Source organism: Macadamia integrifolia, unplaced genomic scaffold (genome assembly GCF_013358625.1).
Source record: "Macadamia integrifolia cultivar HAES 741 unplaced genomic scaffold, SCU_Mint_v3 scaffold1960, whole genome shotgun sequence".
Classification (NCBI taxonomy): Eukaryota; Viridiplantae; Streptophyta; class Magnoliopsida; order Proteales; family Proteaceae; genus Macadamia; species Macadamia integrifolia.
The window spans coordinates 75,908-100,381 of record NW_024868437.1 but is presented as its reverse complement, the minus strand read 5'-3'; the positions used below and the strand labels follow the sequence as shown (position 1 = coordinate 100,381).

General features: G+C 38.2%; 1 protein-coding gene across 4 annotated transcripts in view; it reads left to right on the top strand.

The window, feature by feature from the left end:
- The window catches only part of LOC122065283 (myosin-9-like), a 34,783-nt gene that overhangs the window by 1,637 nt on the left and 8,672 nt on the right, over positions 1-24,474 (top strand). For 2 of the 4 annotated variants that reach the window (XM_042629078.1, XM_042629077.1), the window contains exons 2-25: positions 147-275; positions 2,840-2,983; positions 3,095-3,240; positions 3,320-3,476; positions 3,579-3,637; positions 4,601-4,760; positions 4,880-5,029; positions 5,140-5,276; positions 5,352-5,498; positions 5,631-5,732; positions 5,841-5,898; positions 5,979-6,080; positions 15,324-15,361; positions 15,532-15,658; positions 15,745-15,915; positions 16,090-16,221; positions 16,325-16,434; positions 16,599-16,659; positions 16,924-17,101; positions 17,332-17,537; positions 17,638-17,757; positions 18,952-19,050; positions 19,303-19,524; positions 21,306-21,445. In XM_042629078.1, coding sequence (XP_042485012.1) covers positions 147-275; positions 2,840-2,983; positions 3,095-3,240; positions 3,320-3,476; positions 3,579-3,637; positions 4,601-4,760; positions 4,880-5,029; positions 5,140-5,276; positions 5,352-5,498; positions 5,631-5,732; positions 5,841-5,898; positions 5,979-6,080; positions 15,324-15,361; positions 15,532-15,658; positions 15,745-15,915; positions 16,090-16,221; positions 16,325-16,434; positions 16,599-16,659; positions 16,924-17,101; positions 17,332-17,537; positions 17,638-17,757; positions 18,952-19,050; positions 19,303-19,524; positions 21,306-21,445 — 3,095 coding nt within the window. Of the gene's footprint in view, positions 1-146; positions 276-2,312; positions 2,546-2,839; positions 2,984-3,094; positions 3,241-3,319; positions 3,477-3,578; positions 3,638-4,600; positions 4,761-4,879; positions 5,030-5,139; positions 5,277-5,351; positions 5,499-5,630; positions 5,733-5,840; positions 5,899-5,978; positions 6,081-15,323; positions 15,362-15,531; positions 15,659-15,744; positions 15,916-16,089; positions 16,222-16,324; positions 16,435-16,598; positions 16,660-16,923; positions 17,102-17,331; positions 17,538-17,637; positions 17,758-18,951; positions 19,051-19,302; positions 19,525-21,305; positions 21,446-24,474 lie in introns of those variants that run through there. The other 2 variants (XM_042629079.1, XM_042629080.1) reach the window with 2 other exon arrangements.

Below are 24,474 nucleotides of genomic sequence, written 5' to 3'. Positions count from 1 at the left end.
CCACTTGCAGTCATATACCTTTATGTTCGTGTATATATGCAATCAGAATATCTTTAGATGCTTATTAATTCTTCTATCTGGTCACATTTTTTAATTCATGCCCATTTAATAGTTCTATGCACTGATCAAAATATTATTTACTGCAGGGTACGCCAGTGAACATTATTGTAGGTTCTCATGTTTGGGTCGAAGACCCAGAATTAGCTTGGATTGATGGACAAGTATCAAAGATCACTGGTCAGGATGCTGAGATCCGGACCAGTAATGGAAAGATGGTATGTGGGGTTTTACGTTTTCAACTTCATATTTCTAAATCGCTTAAGCTAGAAAAAATGAAGATTACAATGATGGTGCAACTGAATTTATACCTGCACCTATCTTCTATTTGATTGGACCAACTAGGGGAAAGTTGAGGGTTGTCTCGATAGGTTCTGCACGCTAAGCTACAATGGACGAGTGAATAAGTAGTTGTGATGTTAAATATTTCCTTCGATTCATTCTATTTGCTTCATCACTTATATCTGTTGTAATATGGGTATAAGGGTAAATCTGTCATATGAGGGCATTCTTGTACTTGTACCTTATTTCAAATATTATAAAGAAAGTAAGGTGTTCAGTCTTGACAGTTAATCATTCCACATAATCAAACATGGTATCAGAGCTGAGATCCACCTTGGGATCCCAGCCCTAATCACAACCTCCCTCCCTCTCGGTTTTCACCTCCCACCTCTCTCTGTCTCTCTCTCTCATCATTGCCAACTCTCGGTGGTGGTTCCTTAAACTACTGAGAGCCTCCTTCCTCTCTTCTTCTTTTTTCGGTCTCTCAAATCCTCAACCATGACCTGAGAGACCTTCTTTATAGATCTCTGTTCATCGAATTTCTTTAGGGTTTTCCCTGATATTGATTTTGATGCTTTGCATACTCAAGGGCTCTACTATGATCTCCTTGCTATGACTCAGATCTTGGTCACGGCTCCTCTTGTTTGTGGCATGTTGTAGCCTCATTTATTCAACCTGTGTGCAAAGCTTGATTGGTAACTTTGTCATGGGACTCACAATGATTTCCCTTCATTCCCTATGAGCTCTGTTAAACTAGATGGAAGTGATTATTTGATGTGGTCACATTTATGTTACCTCTCCATTGATTCACGCAGATATGTTGGACATATTGCAGGCGAAATTGAGAAGCCTGCAACTGCTGGTTCTCTACAAAAAAAATGGAGTTCCGATATCTCTTTGGTGATGTCTTTTCTCGTCAACTTTATGCAGCCCCAGATTTCTTGGGGTTCTCTTCTCTTGGATACTACTGCCAAGATTTGGAAATCTGCTCAGGATACATATTCTTAGGTTGGGAATGATGCATGTCTGTGAACTGCAGAAGAAACCTCATGAGACCAAGTAAAAGGACCTAACTCAAGCATCAGGAAGAATGCTTTGATGAGTGATTGATCAAAAAGATGGGGAAGGGCAGCTAAGGTTATCTGATGAGGAAATCCAATTGACCAGGCTAGAGGTAGGGAAATCAGTTGGTTCGAGGTGAAAACGAAGAAGATAAATATATGTGAAATTCTGACAATGATTTGATTAAACTTGAGGAACTATAAGTGTTGATATCAATAGCATTTTTCCCAATGACCTGATCTCCCCATGCCCCTTCCCCCTCTGGCGGCCCCCGCTGTCGTCCCCTCTTCTCCCTTTGACTGCCACCTGCCTCCCTCCCCTTCCCCATCCTCTCCCCCCTCTTTCCCCCCCTCAATCTACCTCCCTTGAGCTCCACCCCTGGAATACCTTTGTTGCCTCCTCCTCCATTCCTCCTTCCGCTGGACATACCCTACTCTTCCTCCTGCATCCCATAACTCCACCACCATTGGCCTTTGTTCGCCTGGCCTTCTTGATCCTGAGATCCTCAAATGGAAGAATTGTGTTGTAGGCTCGTTCCTTGGCAGCATACCTCCCTTTTCCATTGTCAAAGCCTCTCTGTTGAACCAATGGAAACCAGTTTGCTCTCTGTCCACATATATGCTCGACAATGAGACTTTTATTTTCAACTTTGCTGACTTTTATTTTCAACTTTGCTTCTACCTCTGATAAATCTGCCGCCATTGATGGAGGGCCATGGTATGTAGGGAAGAAACCCATATTCCTTCTCATACTTCCTTCATTTGCACTGAGCCCTCTTCCATTCCCCTTTGGGTAATCTTCTGTAACCTCCCCCTTCATTTTTGGTGCGCCAAAGGCCTTAGCCTTATTGGTTCCATCATCGGCAAGCCTCTATACTCCGATAAGCAGACGAAGATCATAGACAGGCTATCCTTTGCTAGAATCTGCACAGAATTTTAAGCGGACCAAATCCTTCCCTCTTCAGTGACCATCATGGATGGATAGGGACACTTTTTTGTCCAAGAAGTGAAGTATGACTGGCTGCCCCCCACTTGCACAAGTTGCAAATGCTTTGGATATAGTACAGCTTCCCTCTTCCCGAGTCGAACCTACAACCACAAGATCATAATGGAGCAACCTTCCCATTGCGCCGATATCCGCCCTCGTAAGAAAGAAAACACAATCAGTATTATATTTATGGAGTAAAACTTGTTTTACACGCTTCTTTGAAGATTAAGTATCTTACCATCTGTAATTTAATCTCTCTCTCCACCCTTGTGTCTGTGTGCACGTGTATATGTGTGCCTGTGCAGCATGATCAGGTATTGCATGCTTATATCCTCAAATATCTGCCTTACATGAAAAAATATTGTGGAAGTTGAAATTTACGAGCCTGAAATTTATATCATTGTACCTCTACACAGCATCGTGAAATTTGTTTCACCTTCTTTTTGTTCAGGTTGTTGCAATGTTGTCAAAAATATATCCGAAAGATATGGAAGCTCCTGCTGGTGGAGTTGACGACATGACAAAACTATCTTATTTGCATGAGCCTGGAGTACTGCAGAACCTGGCAACTAGATATGAACTTAATGAAATCTATGTATGTTCTCTATAGTGTTCATCTTCAGCTGCTATTTGTTCTTCATTACGGTGTTTTTATTTATTGGAAAAACTGTTTGTGCGGTAACATAGATGTCCTAATTCATTGCAGACTTATACTGGAAACATTCTTATTGCAATTAATCCTTTCCAACGATTGCCTCATATCTATGATGCACACATGATGGAACAATACAAAGGAGCACCATTCGGAGAACTAAGCCCTCATGTTTTTGCGATTGCAGATGTTGCATACAGGTAATTTTACAGTTATGGTTAAAATACTTTGTCTTAAATAATGATGCTCATAATTTGTAACTGGATTCACTGCAAACAGGGCAATGATCAATGAGGGGAAAAGCAACTCCATTCTGGTCAGCGGCGAAAGTGGAGCAGGTAAGACTGAGACCACAAAAATGCTCATGCGTTATCTTGCCTATTTGGGTGGCCGTGTAGCCACGGAAGGAAGGACCGTTGAACAACAAGTTCTGGAAGTAAGATGGTTCAGTAGCTCAGTACTATGATCAGTTCCATATTTATGAAGTTAAATATCTATATCAAGCTCTTATTTTTTGTCCTAATTGATACAATTGCAGTCAAATCCAGTTCTTGAAGCTTTTGGCAATGCAAAAACTGTCAGAAATAACAATTCCAGGTGGAATACTATTTTAATCATGGTACAATATAATGTATTATGTTTGTTTCTGTCCGCACATCCTGTTTCATTGAGATCTGAATTAAATTAGACTGCTGTGTATCAGATATTGATTCGTACATATGAATCCATATAACACATCCAATAATCAGGGATGATTCCATTACATCTTGTATACTTTTTCCCTTTTCGGTGCAAAGGTTTCCTGAACAACCCGTACAGATGAACTTATCTGAACATTGGACCCAAAATTTGTGGACAAAGTAGACCCCAAGGTCCCCTTCCTACATGCCAAATTTCAGCCCAAAAGGAGTTTGCTATGTGGCAAACTAGAACTTTGGAAATATAGGTACCATGGGAGAGCACATGAACATACACGAACGGCTGAAAAATACAAGGATTCATGGACATACATGGGATGGTAATTGATTTTATTTTGAGTCTGTAATTTGACACGTGGCTAAAGCCAAGCCATAAGAGTAGCAAATACTCCAACGGTCTGTTGGCCAAAACCAACTATCCACATGGCTCAAAATGGTGGACCATTAGGATAAGCTTATCCCTACAGGGGCGTGAAAATGATCATTTCCCATTTCTCTTCCCCCCCCCCCCCCCCCCCCCCCCCCCTCCCCCCCCCCCAGTGGAATGGTCCTACTAACACTTAAAAAAATCTTTGTGTTTTTTTTTTTTTTTTCTGCTTTGTATTTTTCTTAGTTTTGTGTTCTCAAACTCTTGGCCAGTAACTTCCAATTTTTCAAGTAAGGAGGCTTTTGGCAAAGTCCCTACCCCAAACTCCTCTTTCCTCTCCCTCTTCCGATACACAGTTGTACTAGCAAAAAGGAAAGGAAATAATATTAATAGCATAAACCACCTCTGGTTCATTAGAAATGTTAGATTAGTAAAATTGCTGAAATGTGTTTACTCTATTCCATTATTGATGTTCCCTTACATAAAATGGTGCAGCCGGTTCGGTAAATTTGTTGAGATCCAATTTGATAAGCATGGAAGGATATCAGGGGCAGCCATAAGAACCTACCTTCTTGAGAGGTCTCGTGTTTGCCAAATTTCTGATCCTGAACGCAACTACCACTGTTTTTACCTTCTTTGTGCAGCACCAGCTGAGGTAAATGTCGTCCTCTTGGATTAGTAGCTGTTGACTTTAGTTTCTATTCATTGGTGCATATCTGTCAATTTATAATGTACAATTTTAGTGGATCATGATTCAAAGTTCTTAATCTGCAGGTTGTTGAGAAATATAAACTGGGAAACCCTAAATCATTTCACTATCTTAATCAATCAAATTGCTATGAACTTGCTGCTATAAATGATGCAAAAGACTATCTTGCCACTAGAAGGGCTATGGATGTTGTTGGAATTAGTGAGAAACAACAGGTATCGCCTTTTACCATGGAGTCTTAGACAGTATATTTCCATTGATTCATACATAGCTTAAAACTGGAAAGAACCTTCTCACTTTAGTTCTCCATCCTCCTCCTTCCCAGGATGCAATTTTCAGAGTCGTCGCTGCAATTCTTCATCTGGGTAATATCGAGTTTGCAAAGGGGAAGGAGATTGATTCATCTGTTCCAAAAGATGAAAAGGCCAAATTTCATCTTCAAATGACTGCTGAACTTCTCATGTATGACTGGTGTTGAGTTTTATTCGATCCTTTTGATGGGCTGGTCACTGTCTGTTCATTTTATCATTATTTCAGGTGTGATGCTCAGGCCCTTGAAGATGCACTCTGTAAACGTGTTATGATCACCCCAGAGGAAGTCATTAAGAGAAGTCTTGATCCTCTTGCTGCAACAGTTAGCAGGGATGGTTTAGCAAAGACAATATATTCTCGCTTGTTTGACTGGTAACTCCTTGACTCACATCCCAATATCTTATTCATGTGGTCTCTAAATCTCACGAGTTAATTCAAAGTAGAAAGCTGCAGGTAAAATGCTAAGGCCTAACTGCCTAAGTGTGTGTCTGATTATATACACAGGTTGGTTGATACAATTAATAACTCAATTGGGCAAGATCCTAATTCAAAATCCCTCATTGGTGTTCTTGATATCTATGGTTTTGAAAGCTTCAAGACTAACAGGTAACTTCTGATAACCAGAACTGCACTCTTGAAGATATTGCATGTTTCTTTGTTTTATTGGCTCTCACAGTTTCTGTTACTTGACTTCCAACACTTTGTATTTTGCAGTTTTGAGCAGTTTTGTATTAATTTCACAAATGAGAAACTGCAACAACATTTTAACCAGGTCAATATTGTACCATACTTTGTGAATTCATCCTTGGTCAGTCTTTCCAATAATCTAATAGCGTTCATAATGTCTTTCAGCATGTATTCAAGATGGAGCAGGAAGAGTACACAAAAGAGGAAATTGATTGGAGCTACATAGAATTTGTCGATAACCAAGATGTATTGGATCTTATTGAAAAGGTTTGCTCGACCCCCCCCCCCCCCAATTTTTGTTTTTTTTTTCTTCCTTCGTTACTCTCAATAAAAAATATGCTCCTATGCTATTCTTATGTCATAAAAAATTATACATGTTTTATGTTGTGGAAATTCTAGGTAGTTGATGCCTATGCATATTGTAAATTAGAAGAAGAAGAAGAAGAAGAAAAGGGAAAAGAGAGAGAAGAGAGATGGTTGTAACCTTTGGCAGTCACAACCTTATATTGAGACTCCTACTCCGTTCAATATATATAAGAAGACATAACCCTATAAGGGCATAAAGGGAAATACACCAGCAATAAATAAAAGACAACTACAAATGCAAGGAAGAGACGAATCGTGATTAGCACTGGGCACTAATCCCTCTCTCTTTCCCCTCACTCGATACTTCTAACGCTCCTCCTCAAGCTAGAGCATAGATGTTGATCATGCCCAACTTGTTGCGGATGTACTCAACTTTGCCACTATCCAGAGACTCAGTGAAAACATCTACAATTTGTTCCCCTGTGTGAACATGACTTGTAGAAAGAACTTCTTGCTACAACTTCTCCCGAACAAAGTGATAATCTACCTTAATATAATTTGTCCTCTCATGGAACATTGAATTTGATGCAATATGAATAGCAGCTTGGTTATCACACCACAACTGCATAAAAGAAGTGCACTCAAACCCAAGTTCCTTCAACAATTGCTTCACCAATATCAGCTCACAAGTGAGTGAGTGACATGTGCCATAGCATGATACTTAGACTCCACACTAGATCGAGCCACAAGCGTCTGCTTTTTACTCTTCCAAGACACAAGGTTTCCAGCAACAAAGGTACAATACCCAGTGGTATGAGATATAGCACAATCAACATTGCCAAAACCTTCAACGCGTCCATGTACATGATCAGAGTATAATAGACCCTGACCTGGAGCCTTCTTGAGATACCTCAGAATACGAGTAACAGCCTCCCAATGCGATGTATGTGGAGACAAAAGAAACTCACAACACTGACAGAGAAAGCAATGCCAGTTCGAGTCACAGTAAAATAATTTAACTTTCCCACCAACCTTCGATTCTTCTTAGGATCTTCTAAGAAATCACCTCTTTCAGCTGTTAGTTTCACATTTGGATCCATTGCAGTATCCATAGGTTTGGTTCCTAACATACCAGTCTCTATAAGCAAGTCCATAACATATTTTCTTTGAGAAAGTGAAATTCCCTTCCTTGATTCGGCAACCTTAATACCCAAAATGTACTTCAACCTTCCTAGATCCTTAGTTTGAAATCGTTGCTGTAAATGCATTTTCAAACTTTGGGTTCCTTCAACATCATCTTCAGTATTAACAATATCATCAACATACACAACCAGAAATATCCTCCTACACCAGACTTTTCGATTAAACATCGAATGATCATGTCACACTTTAACAACCCAAATTCACAAATGACACCAGTGAACCTACCAAACCATGCCTGAGGATACTGTTTCAAATGGTAGGAGGACTTCTTAAGCTTGCACACCATATCAGACTCCCCCTGAGCAATGAACCCCGGAGGTTGCTCCATGTATACTTCCTCATTCAAATCACAGTGAAGAAAAACATTCTTCACATCAAGCTGATTCAACGGCCAATGAGACGAAGCCGCAAAAGATATCGAAAGAAGAACATATGCCAAATTGGCAATAGGAGAAAAGGTATCCAGATAATCAACATCATAAACATGGGTATACCCTTTCGCAACTAATCTGGCCTTGAACCAAGCAAGAGGACCATCAGGGTTAACCTTAATCACATAAATCCAGTGACAGCCAATAGCTAACTAGCCCTTAGGCAATGGCACAAGATCCCAAGTCTGATTTTCCTCCAAAGCAAGCAGTTCTTCTTCCATAGCTGTCCTCCATCCAAGACTAGATAATGCCTCTGCAATAGACTTAGGAACAGGATGACAAGAAACAGTCGAAAGACAAGAATGAAAAGACGACAAAAAACTAGAATAAGACACAAAGTTTGAAATAGGATGTTGGGTACAAGTGTACAACTCCGAACACCCTTATATTGTGCCATAGGAAAATCGAGATCAGACAGAGGAATACTTGAAGTGGGATTTGCAGACAAAAATGATGAGGCAGAGATAGAGACATAGGGGGTGCCACTTCTTCCCGAGGACAATGAGTTTAAACCTACTGAACAAGTGGTGGAGGAGGTGGTGATGGCAACTCTGCTTCCATGGTAACCTATAGAATAGAATGATAGATAACATAAAGTGGAAGATCATCTAGCTCAGGCGACACAAATGACTCATCCGGGTAGGTTGTGGACTCAAAGAAGGATACATTAGCGGTAACATAATATTTCTATAGGATAGGAGAATAACATTTGTACCCCTTTTGTGTATGTGAGTAACCCAAAAGAGACACTTAAGAGCTTTAGGATCCAACTTTAACAAACTTGGATGGTGATCACGAATAAAGCAAACACAACCAAAACACGATGTGGAAAAACAAAAAGTGGGTTGGAAGGAAACAATGAAGAATGAGGAATACCAATACACAGAACAGAAGAAGGCATGTGATTAATAAGATAACAACTAGTTGAAACAGCGTCAACCCAAAAATATTTGGCCACCTTCATTTCAAAGAGAAGGGACCTCGCAACCTCCATCAAATGTCGATTCTTCCTTTGAGTAGCTCCTATTCTGTTGAGGAGTATCTGAACTGGAAGATTGATGAATCACACCACAATCATTCATAAATTGAGTAAAAGGACCATAAAAGCACTCTTTTGCATTATCACTACGTAAAACTTCAATGGTCATATTAAACTGGTTTTGAACTTCAGCAACAAAGGCAGAATAGATGGAAAATAAATCAGAACGATTTTTCATAAAATAAATCCAGGTAACTCTGGAATAGTTATCAACAAAAGTAATGAAATACTTAAAACATAACTTGGATGTAACAAGAGAAGGACCCCATACATCCGAGTGAGCCAAAGCAAAAGGGCGCGCAAACCATTGATTAACTCGAGGGGAATAGCTTACACGATGTAGCTTCCCAAATTGAAAAGCTCACATTTTAAACTAAAAAGAGAACTAAAACGAAGATGAAGCTTCTATAGACTTTGTAAAGACGGATGACCCAATCGGCAGTGAACCTGATGAGGGCGTAGAATACTTGAACAAGCAATAAAAGGAGGATTGTCTTCAAGAAGATACAACCCCCCAAATCGACAACTTCTACCAATTATATTCTTTGTTGTGAGGTCCTGAAAAACATGAGTCGGAAGAAAATGTCATAGAACAATAGTAAGCATGTGTGAACTGTGAACTTGCGTACAGATAAAAGATTAAATGGAAAATGTGACAAAGAAAGGGTAGACAATAACGACAAAAAACAATTAAGACGAACTATGTCAGTGCCATTTACCTTTACAACTGAACCATTGGCCAATACCTGAAACTCCGGACATGTGATCCGATGCACATAAATCAATTATCCAGGGGCAAGAAGAAGAGGAGAGACATGCAGTGGTATTACCTGCCTTGATAAAAGTAGTAGTGGAAGGCTGAGGAGTTTGTGCTTAAAGCCGATTATACCGTGCACATTCTTCTTCGGTCATCTTAATCATCTTACCCTCTGATTGTCCAAGCTAAGAAGGCTCATCAACTATTACTGAATTAGCAAACTGCTTCTGAAAATGTTTGCCACGAAGTTTTCAATAGAAACATTGGATGTGTTTGGGTTTGCCACGATGGTGGCATGTTCGTATTGCACCCTGAACTATATGAAGGGTTACCATTAGGTTGCCTCTTACTACTACCACTGCCTGTACCACATGGACCTCCACGATTATCATTTTGTGCTACAAGTGCGGGGTTGTCCGCTGGCATAGGATCATGAGAATTATCTCGAGATACCCGTAAGACTCAGGAAAAGATCCCACCTTGTCACCTTCAAGAATTTGAGAACGAACAGAGTATTAAGACCTCACAAAAATCCCATAATTGCAAGGTGCTCTCATTGGCTCTGCATGTTCTTCACGTCACCATTAATAGGAAGTAGAGAGTTAAACTCCTCGTACATCCTCTTGAAATCATCAAAGTACTAAGGCAGAGGGTGACCCTTCCAATCAACCCTGTAAAACTCCTGAGACAACTTATAAATTCAAGACAAGTTGTTCTGTATAAAATACAGAACATTCAAATACTCCCACATCTCCTTCACAGTGTCGATGTAGGTAACTGTATCAACAATAGGGTTCTCCATCGAGTTCAACAGCTGTCCCAAAATCCGTGCATCAACAGTATTCCAAGTAGTGTCTACAACATGCTTCATCTTTGTAAGATGATAGTGTTGATCACGACGAGTCAGAACCAACTTCACAATTTTCTTCCATTGTTGAAGATTGGCAGCCCTTGCAAGTTTGTGCTCTGTATTCTATGAGAGGATGAGGATACAACCTCAACCACTACACTCTGCTTCATCCATTGATGCAAAGAAAACAACAAACAATCGTCCACAAAACCATGCAAAAATTCGATCTCATGAACCCTGTTCTAGAGAAAATTGATAACCCTGCTCTGGGGAAAAATCGATCCACAAGGAAATTGATCCAACAACCAGATCCACAAGGAGATTGTAACCCTTCAACAGAGATCAATCGATCTCCCAAACTATGAAAAAGCCGATCCACAAGATAATACCTGACTAAAGTCGATTTCCACAAAACCCTGACAAAATTGATATCTCCAAAAGATTGAATTCTTGACTTCAATCTCTACTCCATAAATCAGCAACACCATAGATGAAGTCTAGTTCTTGGCTGGTCAATCGATCCACAAGGAAATTGATCCAACAACCAGATCCACAAGGAGATTGTAACCCTTCAATAGAGATCAATCGATAAAGTCGATTTCCACAAAACCCTGACAAAATTGATATCTCCTGAAAGATTGAATTCTTGACTTCAATCTCTACTCCATAAATCAGCAACACCATAGATGAAGTCTAGTTCTTGGCTGGTCAATCGATCCACAAGGAAATTGATCCAACAACCAGATCCACAAGGAGATTGTAACCCTTCAACAGAGATCAATTGATCTCCCAAACTATGACAAAGCCGTTCCACAAAATACCTGACTAAAGTCGATTTCCACAAAACCCTGACAAAATTGATATCTCCAAAAGATTGAATTCTTGACTTCAATCTCTACTCCATAAATCAGCAACCACCATAGATGAAGTCTAGTTCTTGGCTGGTCATGAGATAGTCTCTAGAAGCAACCAAAAGGTAGCATAGGATGCTGTACCCTTTCATTGAGAACTTGAAAGATATTTCAAAATAAAATTTATGATGGTTCAATCACTCTTGATTGAAAAAAGGAACTTGTGTTGATGAGAACCTATAATAATTGTATCAGTCCCTAATGATCTTGCTCTGATACCATGTAAATTAGAAGAAAAAGAAAAGGGAAAAGAGAGAGAGAAGAGAGATGGCTGTAACCTTTGGGAGTCACAACCTTATGTTGAGTCTCCCACTCCATTCAATATATATAAGGAGACGACCCTATAAGGGCACAAAGGGATAAAATACAACCAAAAGGGATAAAATACAACCAAAAAAGCAAGGGAGAGAGAATCGTGACTAGCGCTAATCCCTCTCTCCCTCCCCTCACTCGATACTTCTAATATATCTAAATTGTGTCTTTGGGTATACTTGTATGCTCATGATTTAGTTCCTGATGTACTAATAAAATGAAAATACAATCTACTTTAATACCTTGCACTGCTATATCTGTGACAAAGCAAAATAAAAAAAACCAGTAAAGGAGAAGAAGAAAAGAGTGGAGAACAGGGGAAATAAGATTTACTGATTGGAAGAAAATAGAGAGCCGTCTAATCGGTAGAAATCTCTTATATAAACAAAAAATAAAATTAATTATAATAAACTCCCTGATTTATGTGTATTACATTGAAGAATAAAATAATTAGAAACTGTAACAAAAATACCCCTACTGTATAGCATAAAGCTTTATTTTAACACTCCCTTTTAAGCTTGGAGCATATATATCTCCCATGCTCTAGCTTGAAACAACCAAAACATGAATAACCAACATAACTAGAATGAATAAATACATCAGTAAGTATAGGCCAATGGCCAGAGTAACCAAACCCAGATATGTAGCAAACAAAAGAAGAACAAAAAGAAAAACAGGAAGAAGAATCTTCCAGTTTCAGTGCCAGATTAAACAGATCAGATTGGCTTAGATCTGATAAGAGATACCAGCTGCCATTAGCAGCAACAAAGAGAAATCTTTGTTAAGAAGAAATCCTGATAGCATGAACAATAAGCGGCATAAAATACCAGCTGCTGGCTAGACAATAGCAACAGTAGAAAAATGAAGAACTCATTGCTGCAGGCCAGAAAATCCATGAAATCTTCAATAAGAAGAAATCTAATTAGGGAGAAATCTTTATAACTCCCAATGTCTCAATGCTTCTCACGTGTAGCACTACTCATTGACAAATAACATGGTGAGGAAAACAAAGAGGACCTGTTGAGTCCCAACATCAAGTAGCAACAACAACCAGGATCAATATAAATTAACCATATCAAATCGAAGGAGTAGAAGCAACAATTAAGATACCAGATAGGCCAAGTTGAAATAAATCTGAGTAGAGAAAATAAATACAATAACATCGACAGCACAAAAGTCGCTGGGACCATTAATAAAGCCTATCAAATCTCAGACTTAGATCTGATATTAGTAGAAATTACGGGATGAACAGATTATCGAACACCTCAGGGCATCAACCAGACCATTGCGGGGAGATAGTAATCTCAGATCTGATCACATATATCACAAACACCATTCTGGCAAAAGAATATCTTCAAATATATTGTAGACAACAAGCTACTGATCATATCACAATAGTGTAGAATTAATAACTTTTGAATGAGCAATCTGAATCAATCAAGAGCCAATAACTTCTGTGATCTGATACCACACACCACAATAGATCACAAGATAGTCCCTGCCTTATGTAACAAGACAAAAATAATAGGAAGCCATTACAAAAATACCCCCATGGTATAACATAAAGCTTTATTTCTTAACAATATTCTCACGCTTTTGTATGTCAGCATTATCTAGAGGGACCTATGCCGACAATCTGGCGGAAGGGAACTACTAATGTTGGTCTCCATGAAAACAAAAACTCATTAGTTAAGGGGTCAGAAAACTTTAATGTAAAATAAGGTTTGAAGTGCGCATGCCAGAAGGGTTGCAGGTAGGTTTATATTCAGTTGATAATTCATAGAAGTCTTTGCAGATGATCTATTAAGTCAATATGATTGTAGAGTTTCACCTTTTCAAAACTAACCCTCATGAATCCAATTCAAATATCATTTACTTAAGTTCTGATTAGATTGGCCATGAAAAGATTTTTCTTAGTTCATGGTCCTTTTAAATGGCTTTGGAATTTAGCTATAGGGATTTATGCTCTTGAATGGGGCTAACTACTCAACTGCATGTGGTAGGTTTTAGAGGTTGGGATTCTAGAGAAGTGCATAGGCTTTAAGTTGTGGGTGTTTGGAAGAACATAAGTAGGGGCTTGATGACTCTATGAGTCAGGTAACTTTTAGTATTAGATATAGGAAATAAATCAGATTTTACAAAGATGTTTGGTAGGGTGAGAACATCCTTGTTTCTTCAGGTTGGTGGTGAATACAGGTATTACAGTTGATAAGTAATTGGATATATTTGGTGTCCTTTATTTAGAATAGATTTCAATAGGGAGTTTTAGATTCTACTGAATTGTTAAAATTTTGATACCACAGGTTTGATCATTTATCACCAGACAAGAGGTTGAGAGATGGGTCAAAGGGGAATTTGCTGTTAAATATTATTGCGTTCTTTTATGTAGTAGGCTGAACACTATGGAGTTAGCTAAGCTGTAGGATCTGTAGCAATATTAAATTAGAGGTTTTTCCATTGGATAATGGCTCTGGACAGATTGCTCACCATGGATCCAATCAAGGGAAGAGTCTTCAAGCTTACTAGCAGGTGAATTTTTTTTGCTCATAGGAGGAGACTGCTATGCATCTTCTTGTATCATATGATTTTCTGCTTCTATCAGTTCTCCGTGGAGTGCTGGAGATATACGTATGTTGAGTTTAGCGCCTAACGCATTTTGGGTCCCATCGGCTCCCATATTTCTGTGATGTGGCTTTTCTTGTAATGGGGCAATGGGGTTACTATTGCCTTTTACTTTCAACATTATTTTAATATAAGTAAAGGACTAAAACCTGTGATCAACCCATTCTGGAATGATCGCAGGTCTCTCCTCTCTTTTGGGAGTACCATCGATCGCATATGTCTCTCTTCTCTCTTCTCTTCTTCTTCTCTTCTTTTCTCTTTTCTTTGGTTTGGTTACAGATCTCTGGGATTTTAACAACATGAATGTTTGGTGGAATAGGGGCACGGCCATGGGAGCTGAAATTTTTTTTACTAGATGATCATATCACGTTAAGGTCCAAAGGATCTTTTTTAAGGAGAAAAATTCCTTTTTCCATTACATTGGCAGTGTGAAGGAAAGAAATAGAATATTGTTCGAATACAGAGCAAGGAATACTTTCAAAATTTGTTAAGTTGTCATTCCTCATTCATGGGGCTTTGTTTAAAAAAAGGAATTTTATTCTATTTATTTTGGAAGTTCTGATTTTGTTTTAATTGTTTTCTTTTACCATATCTTATGTTCTAAAAGAACAGTTAAAACTTTTTACCTATCTTTTGTTTCTAATAAGATCTTGTAGATGGCCAAACAAAAAAAAAAAAAAAATAGAGAAAAGGAGATAAAATTCTGATTTATCTCAAAGTTTGCAGGCCGTGGTCTTAAATACTGCACTGGGTGGTTCTAGCTAAATACCATTTTTATGAGGCATATCCATGGTTTAAAGTATCTCTGATACGATACTCTCCGATACTCTCCGATACGTATCTTAAAGTTAGCCGACCGATACCGATTCTTTAATCCTTGGGCATATGATAACCTTCAGTCCAGGTTCCATTTTAATGCATGGTGATTTTCTTATTGTTAAACCATCTACAGTGCTTTCAATTCGGATATGAAATATGGATGAACTTTACTTCTGTTTCACGCATTTGCATAGTGTACCTAGTATGGAACTTTACTATGTCATTTCTTATGGGACTTTACCATGTCATTTCTTTTGCAGAAACCTGGAGGAATCATTGCTCTCCTAGATGAAGCTTGGTATGTCAATGTTTCTTCTGATTTACTTTTCTCTAGAACTCTTGAGGAACTTCTCTATTCATGATTCATTTTATCATAGAAAGATTAGGTCTTATAAAGCTGTTTACGAAAGAGATGTAATTAAGCGGCTTCTTTTGAATGTTTATTTGTTTCACATATTCTATTTCCAGTATGTTTCCAAAGTCTACACATGAAACCTTTTCTCAGAAGCTTTATCAGATATTCAAGAATCACAAACGCTTCATCAAGCCGAAACTCTCCCGTACAGATTTTACCATTGCACACTATGCTGGAGATGTGAGTTTGATTGATGCAGCATCAAATGCTTTGTAACATAAGTTTTTGTTGCAATTAATTTCTTCGTGCTACATTTTTCTTTTCAGGTGTTGTATCAATCTGATCTATTTCTAGACAAAAATAAAGACTATGTTGTCCCTGAGCATCAAGACTTGTTGTGTGCTTCGAAATGTCCTTTTGTAGCAGGTTTATTCCCTATAATCCCAGAGGAGACAACCAAATCTTCTAAGTTCTCTTCCATTGGTTCTCGCTTCAAGGTATCTCTTCTTCTTTGATATTGTTGAAAAGGCAGATTTTACCTAAAGTTGCTTATGTTCAGTAGAAGCCATCAATGCATATATCATTTACATGAAGTCACAGCACCAATTTCAACTCCCTTTTTACCATATGACAAGTTAATATCTGATCGTGATAGAATCTGATTGATGCAGCTACAACTTCAGCAATTAATGGAGACACTAAATTCGACCGAACCTCACTACATTAGATGTGTGAAGCCAAACAATCTTCTCAAACCTGCCATTTTTGAGAATGCCAACATCATGCAGCAATTGCGATGTGGTGTGAGTATAATTCTGAAATCAAGCAATCTTTAGCTGCTTTATACAGCAGATATATTTTTTCATTGGTTTCTGTCCCTTCAACACGTATTTCATTGTCATCTAGGGTGTTCTAGAGGCTATCAGAATCAGTTGTGCAGGATACCCTACTCGCCGTACATTTTTTGAATTTCTCAACCGGTTTGGCCTTCTTGCACCAGAGGTTTTGGAAGGGAAGTAAGTGTCCTCTATATTGCTTCAATTGTGAACTATGTAAGAGGTTTTTTGCACTTTGTGGGGTGTTTATAGTTGGTCGCTAGAAGTCTTTAAGTCTGCTGATTTACGTGGTTTTTTTTTTTTTTTTTTTTTGTCTTGTCTGATTATCTTTTGTTCCTGTACAGCTATGATGAAAAGGTTGCATGTAAGAAGATACTGGAAAAGAAGGGTCTTACTGGTTCTCAGGTACTATGACTGTCGTTACACATGGTACATGAACATAAATTCTCTCCACGGCATATGCTTAGGAAACTTAAATTAGATATTCTAGCAGAGTAGCACCTATTCTTGTTTCATTCAGCTCTGTGGGATACCAAGGACCTACTTCTTTTATGCCCCCCAATCAATGCAAACTTTCTGTTCTTTTTCTCTTATTATTTTCACATTCAAGAATATCATGTGCTTATTAGTCATTCTTCTCATTTAGAGGACTACCAAATCGTTTTGCAGATAGGGAAAACCAAAGTTTTCCTTAGAGCTGGCCAGATGGCGGAGTTAGATGCACGGAGAGCTGAGGTACTTAGTGATGCAGCTAAAACTATTCAGAGGAAAATACGAACACATTTTGCTCGGAAACATTTTGTTGCATTGCAGCAGGCTTCTATTTGTATTCAGTCTTGGTGCAGAGGTGAGTCCACATGAAAAGGCTTCAAAACATGAAACTAGGTTCATAGAGACATGCACTGAACCGATTTTCATTGGTTTTGTTGGTTGATAAGGTAAATAGAAGCATATGGTTATGGTTATATCAGCTTGGTCCAAATCTTGTTAATTTGTGGCATGGAAATCTACAATGTTTATTCTTTTTTCTCCATGAAAAAGAAGGGAAAATTCACATGCTTGCAATACGACTTGTAGGAAGACTGGCTTGCAAAATTTATGAGCTCATAAGAAAGGATGCAGCTGCTATGAAAATTCAAAAAAACATGCGCGGATTTCAGGCCAGGAAGGCTTACAGCCGGCTCCGTTTATCAGTGCTTGTTGTGCAGGCAGGTCTAAGGGCAATGGCTGCTCGTAATGAATTTAGATTTAAGAAACAAACGAAAGGAGCAATTGCTATTCAGGTTAGTTACTTGACACTGGGAATTTGGAAGACCCATTTTGTTCTTTGCACTGCTCTAAAAAATTTGCCCTCTCCTCGGAAAAATAATAATAAATGTGCAGACACGGTGGCGTTGTCATAGAGCTTCATCCTACCATAAGAAGCTTAAGAGGGCATCAATTGTGTCTCAATGCAGATGGAGGGGAAGAATTGCCAGGAAAGAGCTGAGGAAGCTCAAAACGGTCAGTACTGGTGATTCTTGTGGCAGAGTTGTAATATTTATTTTATATTCTCAATATTTGGGCCAGAAAATTTCAATATATTGATTGTTGATACACAAATAGCATACGTAATTGTGATTGGTGAGGACAGGTAAGGATAAGATGCTGGCTCTAGTTGTGGGCATATTCAATGGTGCATCTATGGCACAGTTGGCTGATTTCTCTTATGGTAGAATACATTTGACTGAAAGTAACGAATACTCATTTGTTGATGAATTTTGCTCTTTGACTTGTCTGGTCTGAAGATTTGAATATTTATATTGTTGTTGCTATCTATATGATTCATTCAGCATGTCGAATGAGGCACAGAAAATATGTCGAGCACATACTCTGGGAAATCGACTTGTGAACTTGTCTGGGTATTAATCAATAAAACTATATCAGATTGAGGAAATTATGGAAATGTCTTTAGCCAGGTAATAACTAATAACACATTAAAATATTGATGTGAACAGAATAATTTTTCCTTTGGTGACTTACAAACCTCTGACTTGGTAATTACTGTGCAACATGTTTGCATTCTCAAACTTGTGCCAAAAATTTCTTAAGAACATGTGTAAGAAAACTCGTATATTTTCCACATTACACATATAGCAAACAGAAAATTGAATAATTTTATTTTTAATGTGTAACATTTAACTTACAAAAGAGAAGAAATATGTACTGAGCTTCTTAATGGTGTATTAAATGTCAAATGTTAATGGCTTGCACCTATGGCATCCCTGACTTGAGGATCTTCATTATGATCCACTGCCCCATAAGATAGTGCACTCATTATGCTCAATGTAGGAAATGGAGGTATAATATGTGCTTTGTGGCAAGATGAATGATGTGGTGGTATACTATGTGCTCTTTGAGAAGATGAATGATACCTTAATACCATCTGACAGAGAAGTTGTCTTTTATTCGCTGAACAATGTGATACCAAAAAATCTTCTCCTAAGCTTCAATAAATAACTAAACATATGGTGATTTAAGACAGGAACTGCATTCAATTTTGCATTTTTTCTACATGCACACAAATTCATGAAATGTTCAGTGCAACTTTGCTTCATGGGTATGACATTGTTTAAGTGAATCTTTGAAAACTTGTTTCACATCCTCACTTCGTCTAGCTAATTGCAAGTTCTGATGTGCATTTACAATTTTGTTTAGGCTGCAAGAGAAACAGGTGCACTTAAAGAAGCAAAGGATAAGCTAGAAAAACGAGTGGAGGAACTCACATGGCGTTTGCAGTTGGAGAAACGCTTAAGGGTAACATTAATTTTGTGCATACAAGGCTTTCTATTAATGCATAAGAAATTGCCACAATGTAATCTATAGTCTGTGTAAACTTCAGACCCAATATTTCACAAATCATAATTTGTGGCATTCAAATTCTTGCATCCATCAATTGTTCTCTTTTGACCTTATAGAGTGTGGACAACTTACGTTCAAATTATATGATAGTCGATATATATATATATATATATATATGGACTCTTACCAAGATTTATATGTACACAGACTGACTTGGAGGAAGCAAAAGCACAGGAGATAGCCAAATTGCAAAATTCATTGCAAGCTCTGCAGACCAAAGTCGATGAAACAAATGCTTTGCTTGTTAAGGAACGAGAGAATGCACAGAAGGCAATTGAAGAAGCACCCCCTGTCATCAAGGAGACTCCGGTTATCGTCCAAGATACTGAAAAAATTGATTCTTTAACATCAGAAGTGGATGGCTTGAAGGTAATTCTATTTAGTCATAGTAAAGTTATGTTGACTTTCGTCTTCAAGGCAACCATTCTGTTGGGAGGCATTATAATAATGCTTCAAACTGTCCAAAATCTCCTTAGCATATTGCACTTTAAATACAAGTGCAATAACCATTACATGAAAATTTATCTAAACAAGCATTTTGATGATAAACATGAAGACAGTCAAGTGGTTCTATAATATTTTATGGAAACTATGTCTGGGGTACCTCAAGTTTCAAAAACTATGTTTGGGGTGCCCCACATTCATAAATATAATGTTGAAGATACTTTATCCTTTCATAATTCCAATTTTTCCCATGGAGTTTATGTTTGGTGCACTTTTTTTTCTTGTCTGTTCTCTGGTTCTCTTCTCTGGCCAATCTGCTGCAACACCCACCCACCCACAGCATTGGAGGGGAAAGAGAAACAGAGGGTGCGGGATAACCCTCATTTCCCCAATTTCATTGCTCCCACCAAGCCGAGGGTTCTGCTCGTTACAGGGGCCTCGCCAATATTATGTGAGAACCCAGTTGGTGATCATTACCTCTTGTAGTAGATCAAGAGCAAGATCGATTACTGTCGTCTCCAGGAATTGAGATCTTTTACAGCATGGGGCCTCTTGATGCCATGATGGTGTGGGGTCTTGGAGAAGCTTCCCTTGATTCGTAAGCTCTTTCTGTCTCATCCAAGGTTCAAGAACTCGTTTTGGTGGTTTCAAAACCACCGAATACTGAAATTTTGCCGAAACAGTGTACTTTCTCCATGTGTTTTGCTTGATCATTTTGGAGGGCTAATGGCCAAAATTAGCAAAAGGAACGAAACGAGATGACCGAAATTTTGATGAAATACTGCATTTTTGGGGGCAAAATGAGCAAAATTTCAAAACCAAATTACCAAAATTGTCTTTTCATGTTCGTATGCAATTTTGTTTCAGTAAAAAAAACACTGAAATATCCGAGATTTCGGCAAGATATCGCTGAGTTTTGAATTATGGTCTCATGATCTCATCCATAGATCAAATTTTTGTGGTGGATGTATAATGATGCCATGTTTACCAATATGGCATCCAAGGTTCCCTGGAACGATACAAGATCACAACTTTGTGATGTGGACCGTTGGTTGCGTAGGAAAGGCACACTGAAAAAAGAGTATTCCAAACATAGTTTTCAAAATATGAGGTACACCCAGGCGTAATTTCTCTAAATGTTAGGTACCACAAGTGTAATTTTACCCATATTTTATTTCACTTTGAGTCGATCTGCAAACTACTCTTTGGGGATGTGGTCCTAGGTCAACTAGTCCACCTGTCCAGTTTGGTCTTGGTTTTAGAATATTTCCTTTGATTATACCCTTTCACACTTCCCATGAGAAGGATTTCATTGCTATCCCAATGCCCCAATTGCTGCTAATTTACTTTTGATGAATGATACAATGACCAGAGCATCCCTTACCTTCCAATGTCTCAACAACTATTTTTGAAAGTGCACTTCATTCATTGCCACCCATTCTTTTGTATATTGTTTTCAAAGTGTCATGCCTCTTAAGGCTGTTTAGTGGGAATGGTATTTGGTGATATGATCAGATTCACATTCCATGTGCTACTTGCAGCATGCATGGACTTTATTCGTCTTTTTTTTTTTTTTTTTTGTTGGGGTGGGGGCGGGGGTGAGAATATGCTGACTTATGTTATCTGTGCCAAGGATTCTTCTTTTCAACATTAGATTCTGGTCATGCTATTTAGGTTGAGACTGATCCTGGTGTTATGCCATGCAGACATTGTTGCAGTCAGAAAAACAAAGAGCTGATGATTTCGAAAGGAAATATTCTGAAATCCAAGAATCTAGTGAAGAAAGACGTAAGAAGTTGGAAGAAACAGAAAAAAAGGTTATTCAACTTCAGGAATCGTTGAGCAGGTAGTACAATCATTTTGTATTCATTTTCATCGTCTAAACTTTTTTTCTTCTATTTGGCATACTGAGAATAAGCCTTGCAGAATGATGTAACCTCCAATAATATATTTTCCGTTAATAGATTTAATAGTAGGCCTGGAACTAAATATGCAGTATCTGCAGGCTTTTACAAACATGTTACTATAGCTATCCCCAAAATGGCAGACAAATTGGTGCATGATTCTGACATCCATGACCTACGTATTTTTAATAAAATATTCACCCTTCTGTTTATCATATTGAAAATGTGATAAAAAGAACTGGCTAACAAATCGTCAACCGAAAACACCATGTTCTGAAGAAAAAAAAAACCTATATATGTGTTTAGTCTCAACTTTCTAAAATAGAACTTAGAGTCCTTAAAATTTTTTTAATTATTATTTTTTTATTTTTTAGTAATGGACACCTCTTTCATCGGAATACAGGATAAACCACTAAGAATATCATAATTGTGTAGAACTTGAGGAGGAGTGTTAAGAGTTATGTTTTTCCTTTTTTACCTTTTACGTCCTTTGGCTATCATATATTAGCAGGGGGTAAGGATGTAATTTCCTTTTATGTTAAGTGAATCAATATAGGGGAGAGAAGAACCTTTCTCTCCCACAACTTGCTACCGCCAATCTCTCTTCTTTCTTTTTCTTTCCTCCTCTTCTTCTTCCTACTCTCATCTTCTTCCTTCTCCTCTTGTTATCTTACAACCTTTATTTTGCAACTCAAACTGTATTATTTTGTCATGGTTATTTTAAATGAGAATCATTTTTTAGCTCAGCATACCTTGCCAGCACCTGAGACGAGTGATTCCTGTCCTCCTCCCCACCCCATTCTCTCTCTCTCAAAGAATAGATGGAAATAGTTTCAACCTACTACATGGGCCCTCTTCTTTTATTTTCTCCCCTGAAACAAGAGAGGAATCTAAGTCTTGAAACCTAATATAAGAGAAAGCCTGAAAAATATTTAGGCACAATTATCAAATAAAAATTGTTATTTATGCCTTTGATAAAATCCACCGAGTCTTCGTTGCACCTTTGTTTGAATCATGGTTTTAAAGATCATGATTTGGATTAGTTAATTTCATCCAATCAACATCAGTAGCAGATGGGACTGAACCAATCTATTATGTATAGTAGATCAGCTGATCTGGTAAGAGTATCAAGCAGCCAATCTATTATGTGCAGTAGATCAGCTGATCTGATAAGAGTATCAGGCAATATTTGGAATTTTTTCTCCATGTATTGGCCAATCCGATATTTGATTGTCAAATCCAGAATGATATGGAATGGTACCCACCGGAAAGGATTCTCACTCTGATGCTAATCTTTAAATCCTTGGTTCAATGTGGTTTGGGTGCAATCCCTCCTAAAAAGGAGGAACATTGTTACTAGATCAGAAGAATATTCAACAGTATTTAAGACCTAAAGAAAAAAAAGAAAAGAGTGCAGGTCAATAGGGTTCAGAATACCCTTATCGAATCCTAACACATGTTTGTAAGATTTAAAAATCAGTAATTACAAGTAGCACCCCTGTCGTATGGCTATTTTCACATAAGCAGTAAGCCCCTATCAATAACTTTTAATGACAAATAACTCCCAACGATAAATATTTCTTAACACTCCCCCTCAGGCTTGAGCATAAAAATATCACCCATTCCCAACTTGGAACAACCTTGAAGAAACACACTTCAAAACAAAGTCTTTGGAAACATGTTGGCAAACTGATTTGCTGACTAGCAAAAGGTGTGGAAATAAGCATCTGAAGCATAGTGTCTCGAACAAAATGACAATCAACTTTTGTATGCTTAGTTCTCTTATGGAAAATTTGATTACTAGCAATGGAAATAGTTGTTTGATTATCACATAACATGTTCTTGGAATATGTATCCATGATATGGGGAGTGTCTCCATCGTGATATGGTTATCTTAGTTACTTTTCAAGTTAGATTAGGTTGTTTACCTTCCTAGTTAGATTAGATCTCTAGTTTCCTAAACTAGAGTTAGACTAGGATTGTATTTCCTTTTCCACCTATGATTGTACTCGGATCTATTTATTATAAATATACGATGGAGGGAGACTGCTGAACATAAATCGGCTGCTCCTCTCCCTTGCTGTCCTCTTCCCTAATCCCTTTGTCTCTCTTCTTTCTTCTTCTTTGATTCTGGTTCTCAAATTTCTACATGGTATCAGAGTCATGAAGAAGAAGAAAAAAAGAAAAAATAGAGGAACCTGTGTCTGATTATTGTAGCAGAAAAAAAAAATATTGTTAGAAGTCACTTGGATCCTCACGGTTCAAGTTGAGACTTTGGGCGAAGAATGTACCCACCATGGTGATCAGAAATCTTAGGGTTTTGGTGGCTGAAATTCCTCTCACCGAGAATACCAACCTTCCCTACGTGGCTGGACCTGCAACTGTCGCTGAACCCACATTTCAGAAGCTTGCAATCCAAGGACTGCCCAATCTCTTTCTTCCATTATGCTGTTCCAGCCAACATTGTGCTATTACTGTTTCCAGTACTCTGTTCTGGCAGAATTTGCAAAACAAGAAAACCGAGGCAGATCCCATACATTCAAGCCCTTTCAGTTTTAATCTTGAGTTGAACAAACTCATCTATAGGTGATTGAAGCCCTGAATTTCGGCCCCAAAGAACCTCCTTGCCATGAGATCGATTTCAGGTTCTTACCTGGTCTTGCCTCAGTACCGCGAGGTGGAGTTGCAGATTCTGAAACATTCCTCGTTCTAGGCTGTTGAGACTTGTTGGAGCTGTATTCATAGTAGACCTATAGTTGCAATTCAAGTTCCAAAATCTTGGCTCAATTGTATCTCTCGTTGATGAGTTCTATAACCTATAAATTGTAGCCCTTTTTTGCCTGGTTTCTGGTCTTAACAGAAGGAAGAAGAAGAGCATGGTGACAGGTTGTGAAATGTCACCATGTCCCATCCTTTCCAAAGGTACCTCTCCTTTTTCATTCCTTTTCTGATTTGTCCTTGGCCATACGTT